At 33.8% G+C, this 22,144-nt stretch overlaps 1 protein-coding gene across 1 annotated transcript in view; it reads right to left on the minus strand.

Moving 5' to 3' along the window:
• Positions 1 to 22,144, minus strand: part of MANEA (mannosidase endo-alpha) — a 70,247-nt gene that overhangs the window by 29,160 nt on the left and 18,943 nt on the right. The window contains exon 3 of the mRNA XM_059941562.1: positions 8,278 to 8,387. Coding sequence (XP_059797545.1) covers positions 8,278 to 8,387 — 110 coding nt within the window. The remainder of the gene's footprint in view (positions 1 to 8,277; positions 8,388 to 22,144) is intronic.

A 22,144-nucleotide genomic window follows, 5' to 3' on the forward strand; every position in this document is an offset into this window, starting at 1 on the left:
CAATGAAAAAATGGACAGAAGATCTAAATAGATATTTCTCTAAAGAAGACATACAGGTGAACAAAAAACACATGAAAAGATGCTCAACATCACTAATTATTAGAGAAATGTAAATCAAAACTACAATGAGGTATCACCTCACACTGGTCAGAATGGCCAGCATCAGAAATCTACAAACAATAAATACTGGATAGGGTGTGGAGAAAAGGGAACCCTCCTACACCCTTGGTGGGAATGTAAATTGGTACAGCCACTATGCAGAACAGTATGGAGATTGCTTAAAAAACTAAAAATAGAGCTACCATATGACCCAGCAATCCCACTACTGGGCACATACCTGGAGAAAACCGTAATTCGAGAGGATGCATGCATCTCAATGTTCACTGCAGCACTATTTACAATAGCCAGGAAATGTAAGCAATCCAAATGTCCATCAACAGAGGAATGGATAAAGAAGACATGGTACATATATACAATGGAATATTATTCAGCCATAAAAAGGAATGAAATAATGCCATTTGCAGAGACATGGATGGACCTAGGGATTGTCAGAGTGAAGTAAGTCAGAAAGAGAAAAACAAATATCGTATATTAACACATGTATGTGGAACCTAGAAAAATGGTACAGATGAACCAGTTTGCAGGGCAGAAATAGAGACACAGATGTAGAGAACAAACATATGGTTACCAAGGGGAAGGAGGGGGTGGGATGAATTGGGAGACTGGGATTGAAATATATACACTACTGTATATAAAATAGATAAGTAACAAGAACCTACTGTATAGCACAGGGAATTCTACTCAATGCTCTGTGGTGACCTAAATGGGAAGGAAATCTAAAAAAGAATGGATATATGTATCTGTATAACTGATTCACTTTACTGTACAGCAGAAACTAACTCAACATTGTAAAGCAAAAAAAAAAAAAAAAAAAAAACATTGTAAAGCAACTACACTCCAATAAAAATTAATAGAAAAATCAACAAAATAAAAATAAAAGATACCCTCTATCAAGTTAAAGAACATGTTTTATTAAGAGTTTTATTAGTAATGAGTTTTTATTTCCTCAGAAGTTTAGTATCAAGATGATGTTTTATCTCCTTTAAATAATCAATTAAGTTTTATTTACTTAACACTTACATAGTGTTTACCATGTGCCAGACACTAAGGGCTTTACATATATTACCGCATGTAATCTTTATAACCATTCTGTAAGGTAGATTTTGTTACTTTCTCCATTAAGAGATGAGGAAACTAAGGCATAAGAGTTAAATATACAGCTACTAAGTGCTTGAGCCAGGACTGAATGTGGGAGATTTGGATTCAGATTTCATACTCTTGAACCCCATCTTAGATTCTTGCTAATAAACACTTCTCATGTAAGTTTTCTTTAGGAATTTTGCATATATTTTCATTAATATATTTATATTAATGTATAAATCTCTTTTTTATGCTATCCTTCTTTAGTGTTTGAATCAGAATTGTGTTATCATTATAGAATAAAGTTGCAAGTCTTCTCTGGTAGCCAGTCTCCGAGATGGCCACCAATGCTCCCCATCTCCTGATATTCATAACCTGTGCAGTTGCCTCCCACATTGTACCAGGGTTGGTTTACCAGCAGATAAACCAATAAAATAGGGCATAAGTGACAGTCACTTCCTAAATTAGTTCAAAACACTGCACCTTCTATACTGAACTCTCTCTAATCATTCATTATGGGGAAGCCAGCTGCCGTGTATTAAGGAGACAGTCCTGTGGAGAGGCTGCCTGCAAACTAAGTCCTGTATATCTGAAACACTGTAAATCAACAATACTTCAATTAAACAAAAAAAAAGTACTAAGTCCCATTCCAACAGCTAAAAGAAACTGAGGTCTGACAACCACCACATAAGAATGCTTAGAAGTGGATCCTCTAGGCTTCAGATGACTATAGTACCAGCCAACAACTTGATTATAACCTTCTGAGAAATCTTGAACCAGACTCACCAGGCTAAACCACTTCCAGATTCCTGACCTTTAGAACTTGCGTGAGATATAAAATGTTTGTTGTGTTAAACTGCCAAGTTTTGGGGTAATATGTTATACAGAAATAGATAATGAGTAAACTTTCCACTGTATTTCACTCTCACAAAAATCAACCAGTTCTCAAAGGTTGAACGGAACTGATAGGTAAGATCCGGTGCTTTGAGAAAGATATACACTCAATAAAACTTCAGAATTCTTTTCTAGGATATAAGTCAATTTAGATTTTTTAAACTTCTCTCTGCACAAAAAATAAAACTTTTTTGTATTTTCCAAGAATGCTGCCTATTTTTTATATATTTTAAATATGGTGATATAAAATCTTAAACGCTCTTCTATCCCTATAGATCTATTCCCTTCCAATTTTTGATATTATGTCTTCTCTATGTTTTTCTTTTTTAATCTTGCCAGTGGTTTGTCTGTTTTTTTCTTCCCCACAATGGAAAAATAATTTACCCAGGCTACTGATTTTGAAGGTTTTGTATTTTATTTAATTAACTGCTTACTTCATCCTTATTAATCCCTCCTTCTAATTTTAGTTGATTTCATTATCCATGTCCTACTGGTATTGATAATCTCAGTGCTATTTATTTTTAATCCTCCTAAATTTTCACTTTTGATCTTTACTTAAAAGAAGTGTTATTTTTAGTTATAATGTTATAATTAAAATTTTAGACAATTTTATACTTTTTAAATGTTCATTTTGGCCTTATTTTTAATGTTCAGTTATACTGAATATGGTCAGAGAATGCAGACCATATGGTTATATTTTTTGTGAACTTATTAAGATTAATGTTGCTAACTACCACATAACCAATTTTTGAAAAGTATCCTTGGATTTTAAAAACGATTCTTATTCTCTTGCTATTCATTATAAAATTTCCTTTGCGGTGCTATTCAAAATCCTTTTCATCATTACTTCTATTTGTTTCCATGACTCATTAATTTCTGAAAGAAATAAATAAAATTTTATACTGTGAGAAAATTTCCCACATTTGTAACACGCCTTACTATCTGGGTAGAATATACTTGGTCTTACAACTGTCTTCAGACTTTCACCTGCATTTTTTATGTACCTGGGTGTGTATGTGTTTGTGTGTGTATGTGTTATACAAGGTTTAAATGAAATACAGATTTTGACAAATTTTTAAGCAGCAGTTTGTTTTCTAACTACTTCAGAAATATTTAAATTCATATGGTTAACAAAACTTGTTTTTAGTAAATCTTTGACATCCAAGATACTTAGACATGTTAATCTCACTAATTACTGTATTATCTTCATAAAAGAACACTGCAATTCTCTTTCTTTTCTGCTAAAACAGTAAGTATATGAATATAAAACATATACAGAATAATAGTAAGGAAACTTTAATAAGCTATGATCTAGATGAGGTTTGGAACTCATAAATTTTTTATGAAAAAATGTATTATTAAAAAAGATTCTAAGTCATTTTCACATCAAGTTTTAATGAAAACGACTATTCCAAAAATTGTAATTACTATCCTCATGCCCAAAAGAATAGTTCACGAGTATTTTATTTTATTATCAATAATCGATAATAAAATAAAATACCTTTAGAGGTTCTAGTTCAAGATGGCAATGTAGGGGGAGCCTTAACTTACCTCCTCCCAGGGACACACCAAATCTACAACTATATAAGGAACAATTTTCTCTGAAATAAACTCCTACATATTGGGTAAACAAAAAAAGACTGATGTTGAAATGGGTAGGAGAGGCTGAGACACAATCTAACCATAAACTCCAAGCCTGGCATGGAGACCCATAATCAGGAGGGAACCCACAACTCTGAGCTTCTTCCTGAGGAGCACAGGATTTGAAATCTACATCTCGCACCCCAACTTTTAAGACCTGCACCTGAGAGACAAGCACCCAAAACATTTACTTTTGAAAGTTAACAGGGCTGGTGTCCATGAGACACACAAGGCTATAGTGAACTAAGAAACATACTTAAAAGGCTCATGAGGATTCACTATGCCTACACCCCAGGGCCCAGCACAAAGGCAGCCAATTAAAATGCCTAGTCTTTCTGTAAAAGAGACTTATATGCTTATCTTAAAGCTTTGGCTTAAGTGGCAGGCACCTAATTTAAGGCATACCTAGAAGCTTAATACTCTCCAAAGACCAAGGAGCCTCCCCCGTCTCACTCCAGGTCACCTTATCTTCCAGAAAGAAGCTTGTATATACATCTGATGGCCTGGTTTTTGAGGCTGCTGCTAAGTAAGGGGGCACTAACTCGACCACCTGGCTCTGGTGGCCAGAGTGGTGGACCTTTATGAGTCCCATAGGACCGAAACAAAGAGAGAAAGAGTTCGTAACCAGCAACAACCCACAGGACAAAGCAGAGAGGTAACAGACAGGCACCCAATCTTTCTGTGAAAGAGGACTAATATCCTATTTTCATAGCTTTGGCCTGAGGGGAAGACATCAAATTAAACACACATCTAGGGGCCAACTGCAATCTTGTGCAGAGACCAGGGAAAGAAGTGGGCACCTACTTCAAAAACACCCTCCGCCCAGCCCCAGGTCGTGGGAATCTTTGAGAAAGGAGCTTCTGCCCACATTTGGTGCACCAGCTTTTGTGGTTGCTGCCCACAAGAAATAACCCTTGATAGCCTGGCTCTGGTGGCTAGTGGGTATTGTGTTCATGGGTCTAATGGGATGGCACAAAGGAAGAAATGGTTCTTAACTATCATGCAGGGCTCAGTACAGAGGAAGCAGAATGAAATGTCCATCTCCCAGGCTTCCATGGAAAGAGGTATATATGTATAACTTAAAAGCTGCTGCCCAAAGTCTGGCTTCCAATCAACCTGAATTTAGGTGCTGACTGAGATCCTCCCTTTTAGGACACTGGCAGGTCTTGGGAAACCCTCAATGGCTGGGAGCCACTAAGAACCAGGTAGGTTGTTTGGACAATCACAAGGATATGAGAGACAACCAAGAAATAGGACAGGGTTAAACATTAAGGTTCATCTCCTACATGAGGCAACGCCTTCAAGACTGGGAGAAGAGGCTGTTTCATCTAATACATAGAAACCAACACAGAATGTCAGGGAAACTGAAGAAACAAAGGAATATGTTCCAAATAAAAGGACAAGATAAAAACTTCAGGAAAATACTTAATGAAAAAGAGATAAATGATTTACATGACAAAAAATTCAAAATAAGTAATAAATATGCTCACCAACGTCAGGAAAAAACATGAAAGTGAGAATTTCAACAAACAAAAAATAAAGGAAAGTACCCTACAGAAATGATGAAGTTGAAGAATACAACAACTGTACTGACAAATATGAGGGTTCAAAAGCAGACTAAGAGCAAAACAAAAGATCAGTGAACTCAAAGACAGGGCAGTTTACTCCTCCAATTAGAGCAGCAAAAAGAAAAAGGAATAAAAAAGAGCAAAGATAGTTTAAGGAATTTATGGGAAAACATCAAGAAGACCATTATTCGCATCAGGTTCCTGGAATGAGGAGAGAAAAAGGGCAGAAAATTTATGTGAAGAAATAATGGCTGAACACTTCCCTAATCAGGGGAAGGAAACAGCATCCAGATTTATTTATATATATAATATAAATAAATCATCAAAAGTTAAAGGCAAGGACAGACTGTATGAAGAAGCAAGAGAAAAACAACTTCTTATATACAAGGGAATCCCCAAAAAACTATTAGCATATTTTCCAGCAGAAAAATTGTAGAAGGGTGTGGCATGATATATTTAAAGCTCTGAAAAAATTAAACAGCCAACCAAGAATACTCTATATGGCAAAGTTATCCTTCAGAATTAAAGGAGATATAAAGAGTTTTCCAGAAAAATAAAACATAGGGTAATGACCAATAGCCCAGTCCTATAAGAAATGTTAAAGGGAGTTTTTAAGCTGAAACAAAAGGGTGCTAGTCAGTAACAGGAAAAAATTACAAATATATAAATCTCCCTGGTAAAAATTAACACACAGTAAAATTTAGAAAAACCTAATGTTGTAAACGTGATAGATTAATCACTTATACAAAGCACTAGTATGAAGGTTAAAAGACAAACAGTAAAAATAACTATAACTGCAATAATTTGATAGAGAATATGCAAGATAAGATGATGTAAATGGTGACTTCAAAAATATAAAATGGGGGTAAGTAAAAATGTAGAGCTTTAGACTGTTACCAAATTTGTTATTGACTTAAAACAGACTATTATAAATATAAATTGTTTTATGTCAGCATTATGGTAACTACAGAGAAAAAACCTAGATTAAGTACACAAAAGATAAAGACAATGGAATCTGACTGCCAGTACAGAAAATCATCAAATCACAAAGTAGGAGATCAAGAGAAGTAGAGAGGAAAAAAGAAATTACAAAACGGCTATAAAACAATAAACAAAATGGCAATAACTCCATATCTATCAATAATTAAGTGTACATGGACAAATTCTGGGAAAACAAACAAACAAGCAAGCAAAAAACCCAGAGAGTAGCTAAACAGATTTTTTAAAAGTCATCTATATCTTACCCACAAGAGTCTCACTTAGATGTACAACACACAGTCTGAAAACGAAGCGATGGAAAAATATATCCCATGCTCTTGGAAACCAAAAGAAAGCTGGGGTGGCAATACTTACATAAGACAAAGAAGAACATAAAACAAAGACTGTAATAAGAAACAAAGAACAAAGTAGGTCATTACATAATGATAAAGGGATCAATACAATAAGAGGATATGACATTTGTAAATATTTATGCACCCAACATAGAAGCATCCAAATATAAAAGCAAATATTAACAGACCTAAAGGGTAAAACAGCCATACAATAATAATAGGGAACTTTAATACTCCACTGACATCGCAAATGGATATATTCTTAGAAACATACAACCTTCCAAGGCTGAATCATGAAGAAACAAAATCTGAACAGACTGATTACTAGAAAGGAGATAATCAGTAATCAAAAACCGCCAACAAACAAAATCCAGAATCAGACAGCTTCACTGGTGAATTCTACCAAATATTCAAAGAAGAATTAATTAATACCAATCTTCTCAAATTCTTCCAAAAATTAGAAGAGAAGGGAACACGTCCAAACTCATTTTATGGGACAAGCATTACCCTGACACCAAAACCAGTCAAGACACCACAGTAAATTACAGGCCAATATCCCTGATGAACAGAAATGCAAAACTCCTCAACAAAATATTAATAAGCTGAATTCAACAATACAACAAAAGTATCATATGCTGTTATCAAGTGGAATTTATTCCAGGGGTGCAAGGACGGTTTAACACCCTCAAATCAATCAATGTGATACACAACATTCACAAAATAAAGGATAAAAGTCATGTGATCATCTCAAAAAAGCAGAAAAAAGCATTCAACAAAATTTAACACCCATTCATGATACAAACTCTCAACAAAGTGCGTATAGAGAAAAAGTACTTCAACAAAATAATGGCCATGTATCACAAGCCTCCAGCTAAAATCATACTCAAGGGAGAAGAGTCGACTGTTTTTCCTCCATGATCAGCAACAACTCAAGGATACCCACTCTAATGTTCACTGCATCATTATTTATGATACCCAGGAAATGGAAACAACATAAGTATCCATAACGATGAATGAATACAGAAAACTGGTGGATACACACACACACACACACACAAGAATACTACTCAGCCAAAAAACAAAATAAAAAACAAAAACAGGAAAAAAAACAAAACACTTGTGACAACATGAACGGACCTTGAGGGCATTATGCTAAGTGAAATAAGTCTGTCAGAGGAAGACAAATACCATATGATCTCACTTATATATGGAATCAAAAACAAAACAAAGCAACAACAACAAAAAAACCCCACAAAAAGTAAAACATAAAACAACCAATTCATAGATACAGAGAACAGATTTGTAGTTGCCTGAGATAGGGGGTGGGTGAAGTGGGTGAAGATAGTTAAAAAAGGCACAAACTTCCAGTTATAAAATAAGTAAGCCTCCAGGATGTAAAGTACAGCTTGATAACTATAGTTAATAATACTGTATTGTATATTTAAAAGATGCTAAAAGAACAGAACTTAAAAATTCTCATCATAGGAAAAAAAATTGTAACTATGCGTGGTGATGGAAGTTAACTAGACTAACTGTGATAATCATTTCACAATATATACATATATCAAATCATTATGTTGAACACAAACCAATCTAATGTTATATGTCAATTACATCTCAATAAAATAAATTAAATAAAATACCTTCAGATTATATTTATGAGCTTTATCCAAAATAGCTGGTACCAAGTTATCAGTAGGTTCTCCATTCTCATCATTTGAGTCAGGTGGGTACCAAGATAGGGCTAGTACACCTAATAGAAACAACCAAAAAGAAAAGAAAAATAAACACAGGAACAGAAATGAGGTATTGTTAAAAAAATAAAGGTATTGGTAAAAAATATAGGTATTGTTAAAAAAAAACAATACGGCAGAGTAAGGACCAAATTGTTAACAATAAAAAGAAACATATTCTCAAATAATGTTGTTTTGTTATTTACTTAGATACCACTTATGGTTATTTGATTACTTTGTATACTCAATACTTTAAACTTTTTATCAGGCATCGGTATCTTTTAATTAATTAGTAGATTTTACTTTCTAGAATAAGTTTTAGATTTACAGAAAAATTGTACAGAAAGTAGAGTTTCTATCTTCTCCTCTCCTACTCACCGTCCTCCCATGCCACATAGTTTCTGTTAGTATTAACATTTTACATTAGTGTGGTAAATTTGTTACAACTGATGAACCAATGTAGGTATATATCATTAACTAAAGTCCACAGTTTACACTAGGGTTCCCTCTTTGTATTGTACAGTTCTATGGCTTTTGCCAGATGTATAATGTCATGAACCGACTATTAAATATCACACAGAATAGTTTTACAGCCCTCAAAACCCTTTGTACTCCTCTTATTAATCCCTCCTCCTTCTCCTTCCTCAATCACCCAGATAATAACTGATCCTTTTACTATCTCTATATACTTTGCCTTTTCCAGAATGTTATGTAGGTGGAATCATAAAGTAACACTTTCAGACATTTCTTATACTCTGAAATATGCATTTAAGTTTCATTCACGTCTTTTTAAGACTTGACAACTCATTCTTTTTATTGCTGAATAATGTTCCATTGTATCAGTGTGCCACAGTTTGTCCACTTACCTATTGAAGACATCTTGGTTTCTTACAATTTTTGGCAATTATAAATAAAGCTGCTATAAACATTTATGTGCAGATTTTTGTGTGGATCAATATCACTTAACAGAAGATTCAAGACATTTTTTAAATTACAGTTTATCCCTGTAGTACCTACTTACTTTTAAACTGATAAACTACAAAAAGAAAGTTTTAGAAACAATAAGCCTGCAAAGAAATTACTAACTGGAGAGGGAAATCTTTGAAATCAACTAATCCAAAGCCTCATTACATACATAAAGCAGCAAGAGGCCACTAAAAGTATGGTACTAATTTCTAAATCATTTAACAGACTCTTTCAGACAAGGAGGAAAATGCAATGTTATCAAAAGACAAGCATGTGGAAATACAGAAAAGGCAAGGTCAGAAACTGGCAGAGAACTAAATTTTAAGACTTAAACTTTGTGTTAACTATGTCATGTACAAACAGCAGTCCCATCTAAAGACAAAACAGAACTTCTAGGTTAAGTTAACAGAAAAAAAAAAAAGATATCTGTCCCCTATACAATCTGAAAATAAAAATAGCAACAAGAACACAAAGAGATAGAAAAAAGAATCTATAATATATGGGGCTTCAGGGGAGATTTTGGCTACCTAAGAAAGCAGTCATATGGAAAAACAATGTTGATGAGAAAAGTGTCTGAAGACAACTGATCAAACACTCAAGCTGCCTATTTCTCCAGTTTATAAGAAGAACATCACCAATGAAAAGTGACAATAAAAATTTTCTCAACATGGGACCTAAGAAAAAATCCTGCAAAAAAAAATGGTGAAAAAGAACATGGGAAAACATAAAGGAGAAACATACAAAAGAAAGATTATGCCATAGAGCTCAGGAAAATTATGAACACGGCATGCTTCGAGGAAATTAAAAACAAGATTCCTGTTTCTAATAGTAGATTAGGTTACTTAGACCAACATTCCCAACGAAAACAAATTCTTAAATAAGATATGGGAACAAAAAACTTCCAAAAGCCAAAGAGCTGAAGAGAGTAAAGAATTACCTGTCTAAAATAAAGTGAAAATGTGAAGTCAGGGAAGTAACTGAGAAAGGAAGTCAGTCTGCCCTACTCATAATTAGGAGAAGTAAACCAGCCCTCAGAATCAGTGGATTAAATCCCAGGTGGACAATGCTTGGGAAGTCCTCTAGCTTGAAAGTGAATTTAAGATGGGTAATAGTTCCTACTGTATTGGCAAACACAGATATAGAATATTTTCATTATCACAGAAAGTTCTATTGTACAGCATTGCCAGTATTCTGATTCTCTAAACACCTTACCAACTTGTTCTTATCCAGTGATTTTTTTCTTCCTCCCTATCCTTGCTGAAGGTATACTCTAAGGCTTGGGGAGAATGTTCCCTGTTCTTCCTTATCCTATTATTGTGTTTCAGTCAATTGTCACTTCTACATGTTGAATTATACCCCCATATTGTGCTCTACAATCCAATTTATCTTTGTACAGTGTCTTTTGGGCTGTGTCACTCATGAGCTTTGAATAAGTAATGGCCTGGGAACCAAGCCAATGATGGTCCTACTCCTAAGGAGAACTGGCCCATTTAAATGTTAATGAATCCTTCACAGTAACCCAAAAGGTTTCTCTAAAATATGTCAACCAAGTATCATTTATAAATAGAATCTATTACTGTGTATTTCTACCACTCCAATTGCTAAGGGAAAAGGGATACTCTTTAAAGTCCATTCTTAGAATATTAGCATATTAAATGCAGAACACTTCATAATGATCACATCCTCCCTCCACAGCACTTACCACAGGATCTTCAATATAACTGATACCCAACGGTATTTTTGTTAAGCTAAATGCTTTTGAACAGGGTAATAGTTAAAAACACAGGTAGGAAATCAGATAGACCTGGAGAATCCAGTCCCAATTCTGCCATCTAATAGATGTTTAACTTTAGGTAAGTTTGTCTACTTAAGTTTTCACATTTGTAAAATGGGAATAAATTCAGTTCATAACCTAAAAGGCTGTTTTAAAAAGTATACACGAGAGAATGAATTATGAAGAGTAAGACCTCCCCCAAAAAGTGATTACAAAAGACATTTAATAACAAGAAGACAGTAAAACAGTAAGTAAATTTGTTTATGTTTACCTCAACAGAGCTTGTGATAGCTTCTTTTATATATAGGGAACTTAGTGCTTCTTTCAAACATCTCAAACATTCTTTCAAACTAAAGATTTAATAGAAAGAAAGCAAGCCCATTTCCAGGCATAAACACAATTACGCAGGATGACAATTTCAAAACAAATTATAAGACATATAAAAAAGCAAGAAAAATAATGCACATTCAAAGCAATCAATAGAGCCCAACTCAGATCTGAAATAGATGTTGAAATCACTAAACAAGGAATTTAAAATTACTATTATGATTAAATGTTAAAAGATCTAATAGGAAAGATAGTCAACATGTAAGGTCAGGTGGAAAGTATCAGCAGAGAGATGAAAACTAAAAGAATCAAATAGAAATGCTGGAAATGAAAAAAACATTAAAAGAGATGAAGAATGCCTTCAACAGACTATGAACAGACACAGCAGAGCTGAGGAAAGAGTCAGGTAATTAAGTATGTCACAAGAAATTATCGTAACAGAAATGTAATTAGAAAAAATGATTGGGGGCAAAAAACAATAAACAATGCATCCAATACCTCTGGGATAAATATCAAAGTTCTAACATACATGTAATTGAAAGCTCAGAAGTAAAAGGTATATAAAGAGAAATAACAGCTAAGAATTTTGCAAAGTTAATGACACAAAGCAAGAAATTCAAGAAGCTCAGAGAACATGAAGAAGGCTAAATACCAAAAAACAACCAAAAATATATTAAAACTGCTAAAAATCAAAAACCAAGAAAAAAACATTGCATAGAAAGTCAGAGAAAAAAGACAGATACATGCAGGAAAATTAAGATATAAAAAGATGTTTAAAAATTACAGCATACTTATCAGAAACCATGAAAGACAGAAGACAATGGCATAATATTTTTAAAGTTCCAAAAAAAAACCAAATAAAATATCCCCAAATCTGCCCATTGAGAATTCTGTAGCAGATGAAGTATCATTCAGATAAAAGATACAAACAAAATGTAAAAAACTTCATTGCAAGCAGATCAGTACTACAAGAAATGGTAAAGGAAATTTCTGAGGGAGAATGAATGTGATACCAAACATCCACTTGGATTTACTCTAAAAAATGAGGAACATTGGAAATGTAATAAATGAAGGTAAAATAAACACTCTTTTTCTTTTACTTTTAATTGCTTTATAACATGACCAAATGTTTGAAGCTGTGGTCAGCAACACATTGCCCATGAACCAAATCTTGACCTCTGCAAGGCAAGTGTTCTGCACCTTTGTTTACACTTTGCTTATGGCTACCTTTACACTACAGTGGCAGAATTGAGCGGTAGCAAAAACAATGTGGTACATAAAAATAAAAAAATATTTATTGTTACCTGGTCCTTCACAGAAAATGTTTGCCAAGCTCTGGTCTATAATAGGAGTAGTGTATAGTGCCTTTTCTAATAGAAGAATTATGACAACATTAGCAAAAAGTATGGGAAGGAAGAACTGGGAATATACTGTGGTGAGGTCCTTATACTACATATGAAGCATGTATTATTTGCAAGTAGACTCATTACACATAAAGGTATATTTTGTAAACCTTAGGTTATCAACTAAAAAAGAAAAAAAAATAAATACTAAGCAAATAGTAGACACTAAATGTAATCATAAAAAGTATGAAATTCCTAAAAATCTTATATGTTCTGGTATAGTGTTATAAGTCATAATTCTAGTTATTACTTTAAAATGTATATCTCAGAAATAACTAAATTTCCTTGTCAATTGCATTATTAGGAACTTTCATCAAAAAAAAAAAAGAAATAGGAAGAGACTGAAAAGATAGTAGATTTCAATCAATCCAACTATATAAATAAATCATATTAGGTGCAAACAGTCTAATCATACTGATTTAAAGACAGAATTTTCAGATTGGATTTTAAAAAAGCAAGACCTAACCATATGTTGTGTCCAAGAAAACCACTTTAAGTATAAAGACAAAGATAAGTTAAAGGTAAAAGAATGAAAAAGGATATACAAGGCAAACATTAATCAAAGAGAGCTGGAGTTGTTATAGCAATGTGAGACAACATAGACTTCAAAACAAAGAATATTACCAGCAATAAAGAGGGATTATTTCATAACAAAGGACTCAGTTATCCCCAAAGATATAATAGTCCTAAATGTCTATGTACTTAAAAAAAGACCTTCAAAATATATGAAGCAAAAACTGACAAACCTGAAAGGAGAAATAGATGAATCCACAATTCTACTTGGAGACTTCAAAACTGCTTTATCAGTAACTGATAAAACAAGCAGAAAATCAGAAAGGATAAAGAAGATCTGAACAATACTATCAAGAACTTGAACTAATTGACATTTATAAGATAGCCCATTCAACAGCAGCAGAACACATTCTTTTTCCAGAGAATCAATGAAACCAAAAGTTGGTTCCCTGAAAGAGTCAACAATAATAATCAAACTCTATAAATACTGACAGGAAAAAAAGGAGAAAAGAAACAGAAATCTTTTGGCAGCATCTATATAGATGCCATATACTTTAAAAGCATAAGAAAAATAATACACACAGCTCTTTGCCCAAAAAACTAACAAATTAGATGAAATGGACCAGTTCTTTCAGACATAAAAGTACCCAAACTCACTCTAGAATAAATAGATAACATGAACAGACCTATGTCTATTAATAAAATTTATTTTGTAGTTAAAAAAATAATGAAATCACCAGCCCAAGAGGATTTCGCAGGTGAATTCTATCAAATAGGTAAGAAAAAAAAAAAAAAAACCAACTCTACTCAATCTCTTCCAGAAAATGCAAGAGGGAAGACATCTTGACTAATTTTATGAGGTCATAACCTACTCTGATGACAAAAAACAAAGACATCAAGAATAGAAAAACCACAGACAAACATCTCACATGAAAAAGGACACAAAATCCTTTAAAAAGATGAGCAAACAGGATTTAGCAATATAGAAGCAGGATAATAAATCATCACCAAATGGGGTTTATTCTAGGAATGAAAAATGAGATTCAACATTTGAAAATCAATCCATATAAGTAACTATATTAAACACTAAAGATTAAACAGTCAATGGATCAAAGAAAAAAATCACAAGGGAAATTGGAAAACACTTAAGAGATGAATAAAACAAAAACATGACATACCAAAACTTATGGGATGTGGCCAAAGTGATGCTAAAGGGTAAACAAATAGCTGTAAATGTTTACATTTAACAAACAAGGAAAATCTCAAATAAACAACTTTACAACTTAAGGAACTAGAAAAAGAACAAACTAATTCTAAAGCTAGCAGAGGAAAGAGATAATGAAAGATTAGCTCAGATATAAATGCAACACAAAACAGAAAAACAATAGAGAAAATCAATGAAATCAAAATTTGTTTTTTGGAAGAGATCACAAAATCAACAAATCTTTAGCTGGATGAACTAAGAGGAGAAGAGAGAAGACACAAATTACTAAAATCAAAGATGAAAGTGAGGATATTACTACTGATTCTACAGAAGCAAAATGATAACTAAAGAGTACTAGGAACAATTTTACACAGCAAATTTGATAGCCTAGATGAAATGGACAAATTCCTAGAAGCACAAAACCTACCCAGACTGAATTATGAAGAAATAAACAATTTGAATAGACTTATCACTATTAAGGAAATTGAATCAATAAACAAACATCTCCTGACCATAAAAAAAGCCCTAGACCAGATGGCTTCATGGGTGAATTCTACCAAATATTTAAAGAAGAACTGAAGCAATCCTTTTCAAACTGTTCCAAAAACCAAAGAGAAGAGAATATTTCCCAACTCATTCTATAAGGTCAGCACTACCTTAATACCAAAGTCAGACAAAGACACAAGAAAAGTACAAACTACTATCCCTTATGAATCTGATGCAAAACTTCTCAAAAAAATATTAGCGAATTGAATTTAGCAGCATACTAAAAGGGTTACACATCATGACTAGGTAGGGTTTATTCCTGGAATGTTAGGATGATACAACAAATGGAAGTTGATCAATGTAATATACCACATTAACAGAATGAAGGGAAAAATAAATAAATGGTCATCTCAATTGATGCAGAAAAAGCATCTGACAAAATTCAACACTCTTTCATAAAAGCACTCAACAACTAGGAATAGAAAAAAAAATACCACAACATAACAAAAGCTTTTGATGAAACAGCTACAGTGAACAGCATACTCAACAGTGAAAGACTAAAAGCTTTTCCTCTAACATCAAGAACAAGGCAATGATGTCTACTTTCACCACTTCCATTTACCACAGTACTGGAAGTTCTAGACAGCAATTAGGAAAAAAAAAGAAATAAAAGGCATCCAAACTGGAAAGAAAGAAGTAAAATTTTCTCTGCAGATGACATGATCTTATATGCAGAAAACTCTAAAGATTCCACATACACAAAATAATTAGAATAAGTGAATTAATCCTAATTGCAGAATACAAAATTAACACACAGAAATTAGTTTCATTTCTATACAATAACAACAAACAATCTGAAAATTTCAAAAACAATTCAAACACGATAGCATCAAAAAGGAAAATATACTTATGAAGTAACTTAAGGAGGTGAAAGACTTGTACAATGAAAACTACAAAACATTGCTAAAAGAAATTAAAGACAACACGAAAAATGCAAGCATGTCCCATGTTCATGGATTGAAAGAATTAATTTTGTTAAAATGTCACGACTATTCAAAGTGATCTACATATTCAATGTGATCCCTATCAAAATCTCAATGACATTTTTTGCATAAATAGAAAAACCCATCCTGAAATTCATATGGAATTTCATGTGATCCTGAAGAGCCAAAATAATCTTGAAAAAGGACAAAATTGGAGGATTCATACCTCTTGATTTCAAAACTTATTACAAAGCAACAGTAATCAACATAGTGTGGTACTGGCATAAAGACATATAGACTAATGGAATAGAATAAAGACCAGAAATACACCCTTGCATATATGTTCAAATCTTTTTTGACAGAGATGCCAAGACCATTCAATGGGGCAAGGATGGTCTTTTTAACAAACGGTGCTGGGAAAACTGGATGTTCACATGCAAAAGAATTAAGTTGGACCCTTATTTAACACCATACACAAAAATTAACTCAAGGGCTTCCCTGGTGGCGCAGTGGTTGAGAATCTGCCTGCCAATGCAGGGGACACAGGTTCGAGCCCTGGTCTGGGAAGATCCCACATGCCGCAGAGCAACTGGGCCCATGAGCCACAACTACTGAGCCTGCGCGTCTGGAGCCTGTGCTCCACAACAAGAGAGGCCGCGACAGTGAGAGGCCAGCGCACCGCGATGAAGAGTGGCCCCCGCTTGCCACAACTAGAGAGAGCCCTCGCACAGAAATGAAGACCCAACACAGCCATAAATAAATAAATTAAAAAAAAAAAAAAAAAAGTTAACTCAAAATGGACCACAGATCTAAATGTAAGACCTAAAACTACAAAACTCTTAGAAGAAAACATAGGGGAAAATCTTCCTGACAGCAGATTTGGTAATGATTATTTGGATATGACACCAAAAGCACAGGTAACAAAATAGAGAATAAATAAACTGGACTTTATGAAGATTTAAAAATTTTGTGCATCAAAAGACACTATCAACAGAGTGAAAATGCAACCCACAGGATGGGGGAAAATATTTGCAAATCATTTATCTGACAAGGGATTAATACATCCAGAGTATAGAGAGAGCTCTTAAAACTCAACAATAAAAAAAATAAACCACCAGACTAAAAATGAGCAAAGGACTTACAGAAATTTCTCCAAAGAAAATATTCAACGACCAATGAGCACATGAAAAGATGTTCAACATCACTAATCATTAGGGAAATGCAAATCAAAATTATAATGAGATACTACCTCACACCCATAAGGCTTGCTCCTATTAAAAAAAAAAAAACAATACCAGAAAACAATTGTTGGCAAGGATGTGGAAAGACTGAAATCCTTGTGCACTGTTGGTAAGTATGTAAAAAGGTACAGTTGCTGTGGAACACAGTAGAGCAGTTCCTCAAAAAATTAAACACAGGATTACCACGTAATCTAGTAATTCCAATCTAAGTATATAACTAAAAAATTGAAGTTGAAGTCTGGTTATTGAAGAGATATTTATATTTGTACACATGTTCATAGTAGCATTATTCACATGCCTAAAATGTGGGAGCAACTCAAGTGTCCATCAACAGATGAATATATAAGCAAAATGTGGTATCTACATACAGTGGAATATTATTCAATCTTTAAAAAGAATGAAATTCTGCAATATGCTACAAGATGGATGAACCCATATGATGCTAAGTGAAATAAAACAGTCACAGAAAGATAAATACTGTATGATTCTACTTATATGAGGTGCTTAGATACAAAATAATAGAGACAGAAAGTATAATGATTGTTGCCAAAGGTGGAGGGAGGGGAATAGGGAGTTATCATTTAATAGGTAAAGTTTCAGTTATGAACATGAGTTATGAAGATGGATGGGGGTGATGGTTTACAGTGTTATGTATGTATTTAATATCACTGAACTGTACACTTAAATATGGTTAAAATGGTAAATTGTATGTTATGTGTATTTTACCAGAATGAAAAGAATTTGAAAAAAAAAATTTTAAGATCTTATCAATGGGTACAGAAAGAAAGCATTTGATAAAACTCAGCATGGTAAAACTCTCAGCACTAGTAATAGAAGTGAACTTTTTTGACTTGATAAATGACATTAAAAAAACCCTAGAACTCATATAGTACTTAATGAAGAAAGACTTCTTTTCCCCTAAGATCAAAATCAAGTCAAGTATATCCTCTTCTCTTACCACTTATATCTACATAACATCGGAAGTCCAAACCAGTGCAATAAGGCAAGAAAAAGAAACAAAGGTATACAGATTAGAAAGGAAGATACAAACATGTCTTTATTTGCATTCAATTGTCTATAAACACAAAGAATCCACAAAAATGCTCCTAGAGTTAATAAGCTGAGTTTATCAAAATCACAAGATACAAGATATAGATATAAATATATAGTATTTCTATACACTTTTGATGGGCAAAAAAATAAAAATTTAAGAAACAGTATCATTTATAATAACACCCCCCAAAAATATACTTAAAATAAATGTAAAAATATATGTACAGAATCTGTACACTGAAAATTATAAAAATCTAAAGAAAGTTAAAAAAAATTTAAAGTCCTGTATAAATGGAAAAATACATCACGTTTATGGAATGGAATATTTAACTTGTTATTGTTCAATAGTGGTAACTTATTATTTTTAAAATGTCAACTTTCCTCAAATTGATCTATATATTCAAGGCAATCCCACTCTAAATTCCACCAGGATATTTTAAAGATACGGACTAGTTGATATGAATAGGCAAAGGAATTAAATAGCCAATGCAATTTTGAAAGAGAACAAAGAGGAATCATACTACCTGACTTCAGGAAGCTAAAGCAATCAAGACAGGGTGGTACTGATGAAAGGATAGACATATTAAATCAACAGATCAGAATAGAGTCCTGAAATAAACCCAAACAAATATACATAGTCATTGGATTTTTGATAAAAGTAGAAGAACATGTCAATGGCGATAGTACAGTCTTCTTAACAAATGAAGTGAGAAATGCCCATATTACGTTCTTAGCAGAAAGAGAGGCATGTCCATTTTCCAGAGATGAAAGCTACATGCTACAGTCTCTATGGACCTACAAAAGACAACAAGCTTTCAAGAAAAAATTACAAGGCATACGTAAAAACAAGAAAAACCCAGCACACTCCCAAGAGATAAAGCAATCAGTAGAACTAAACTCAGTTATCTATAGCAATATGAAACTATCACCAATCTGCATTTATAAATATGCATTTTAAACTTAATACAATTACTCTAAAAGGAAAATTTATGACATTGTGTTAGATGTTAATTTAAACGTCAAAAATCTAATTCATCTTACTGTAAGTTCTATTTCTTCTACTTTTATGTACAAATTTTAAAGGCAGGAGATACAGAGATAATTGTGGCCTTGTAAAAACTGATAATTTCCACCTTCAGAAAATATTCTAATATTAGTTTCCATCTAGTGCTTTTGAAGTACCAGTGAAGAAAACAATGGGAAGTCCAAGATATGCGACTTCTTCTTCTTCTTGTCCCTAGAATCTAACATAAGGTTGGGACACGGTAGAAACGCAGTAAGTATTTAGTGCTAAACTGAAGGAAAGGGAAGATAATTTTAAAGACATAGAATGAATTATGTTTTGCTAAGTGTATTAGTTTTCTATTACTACCACAACGAATGAACACAAATGTAATGGCTTAACACAATGAAAATGTATTATCTTACAGTTTTATAGGTCAGAATTTGACATGGGTCTCACTAGGCTAATATCAAGGGGTTGCACTGAACTACATTCCTTTTTAGAGGCTCCAAGGAAGAAGCTGTTTCCTTGCTGTTCTGAGCTTGTGGAAGACACCACATTGTTTGGCTCATGACTTTTCTAACCCCATTTCAAAAGCAGGCAGAGCAAGCTGAGTCCTTTTAAGATCACTTATCTCTGACTCTCTCTTTTCCCTCTTCTACTTTTAGGGACTCCAATGATTAGATTAGTCCCACCTCAAGGTGAACTGATTAGCAACCTTAATTATGCATCTGCATCCTTAATTCCTTTTGCCTTGTAAGACGATATATTCAGAGATTCTGGCCATTAGAATGTGTACATCTTTGGGGCCATTATTCTGAATACCCCACTATGTTTTTTGAAAATTTTATTTAAAAAAAAGGTACTCATCTGTGATACTTTAAAGACTTGAAAAGGATACATATCTATCAGTGGCTTCTATCTGCTATCTGACACATTATTATAATATAATGGTTGGAATTTAAATATAACATTAATACTTCATTTTAATTTCGTCATTCTTTTCCAGGAAAAAAAAAGGTTAAACTGCTAATATTTATATACATGACACTTTAACGGTAAAGCAAATAATTACCCAGCTTGTACTGTGAGATACAAAAGTATCATTCCCTCACAGAGCAATTCAATAAAAATAAAAATGAGGCCATTTATATCAAAGGAAAAATATGAAGGTTAAAGAAGTCAAAGCACATTCAACCATATAGCAATTCAAATAGCCTTCATTGACTGTCTTCTTCAATTAAAAAAATGCCAGGGTCAGCGTGATAGTTCCATGGACCAAAATAGTGTTTTGTGTTCACTATTTTTATAGTTAAATTATTCTTTGCCTAATAATGATAAGTATAATAGGAAGTGACATCAGCAACATGGTGGCATAAGACGGTCCTCCTTTATATCCCCCTTTTTAATTAGATATCCTTACATAAATGAATCACCTCTGTGGGTATTTTGGGACCTAGCACCTCACTCCAAGGGACCTGTGAGGAATCTCCCCCAACAGTGTAGCAAGTAAGAAACAGACAAACCTCTCTAAGGGCTGCCAAACCAGCAGGGCCAGCAAATCTGCCTAGACCCCCACTGGCTGCTATCAGGCAAAAATTGAGTACGTGCTAACCCTGGCAGGCACTCATGCATGAAAGAAAACTTGCAGAAGTCCAGCCTTCACAAAAGGACTTGAATTTGGTCAAACAGAAGGAATTATGAGAAACTTTACTGGTGCTGCTCCTCCCCCAAGGAAACACTGAACAAGGCTGATTTATCCAGTGGAGGTAACCTCTCCTTCATGGGAAAAAGAAAGCAGTGGGTAACAGGCTACCCCAGCTGGGCAGGATATGGCTGGAGAAGCCCATTTCTCTTCACCAGCACCTGGAGTACTAAGGTGGGAGCTTCACAACTGAGGGAAGGGAGGATGATGGCAAAGAGAAGAAAAGAATTTCGAATAGCATTAAAGGGGTAGCACTCCAGCCATGAGCCTGTTGGAACACCACCCATTGAGATTGCTCAACTAGGTATGTGGGCACTCTCAATACACCTCAGTGCTATCACCCACACCTCCTTCCACTGTGCTGCTGGCTCCTTGTGCTCACTCCAGAGTGAACCTCCAGAAATGTGTGCTGGTAAACAGGGAGCCCACTAAGAAAACAAGCCACCACAGTCAGTGGTTTCTCACAGTAAGTGAGAAACCACAAATCTGAGCTATAGTGGCCACATTCTGAGAAACAAAAGAGGTTTCCAACAGCCAACCTGGTGAAATGTTAAAAGCCAAGTAGACATAAAAGCTTAAAAGTCTGCCCACAGGGGATAAGATGTATACTGGAGCAGATATAGCTTCACAGGGGAAAAAACTCAAATATCAACACTATAAAGATAATATGTCATATGCAGAGGGCATGAGCAGAGTTAAGGAGGTATCTACTACTTCAGATGTGACAGCATCAACCCATATCCACAAGAACTATAAATAAAACCAAGGAAATACAGCATCACAAAAAGAAAACAGTATTTTCCAGCAACCAAGCTACAAGGTGCAGAATATATGATCTAACTAATAAAGAATTCAAATTAGCTGTTCTGAAGTAACTCAACAAGTTACAAGAAAACTCAGAAAGACAATTCAATGAAATCAGGAATAAAATGATTTCTTTATTTCCTTTTCTTTATTAAAGAAAAGGAAACTATTAAAATTATTATAAAGAACCAAACAAAATTCTGAAACTGAAAATTCAATGAATGACCTGAAGTATTACGCAATAGAGAAAATCTGCAGCAGGCCTGACTATATGGAAGAAAAAAAAATGTAACTTGGAGGACAGGAATTTTGAAA

This window comes from Balaenoptera ricei, chromosome 12 (assembly GCF_028023285.1).
Source record: "Balaenoptera ricei isolate mBalRic1 chromosome 12, mBalRic1.hap2, whole genome shotgun sequence".
Classification (NCBI taxonomy): domain Eukaryota; kingdom Metazoa; phylum Chordata; class Mammalia; order Artiodactyla; family Balaenopteridae; genus Balaenoptera; species Balaenoptera ricei.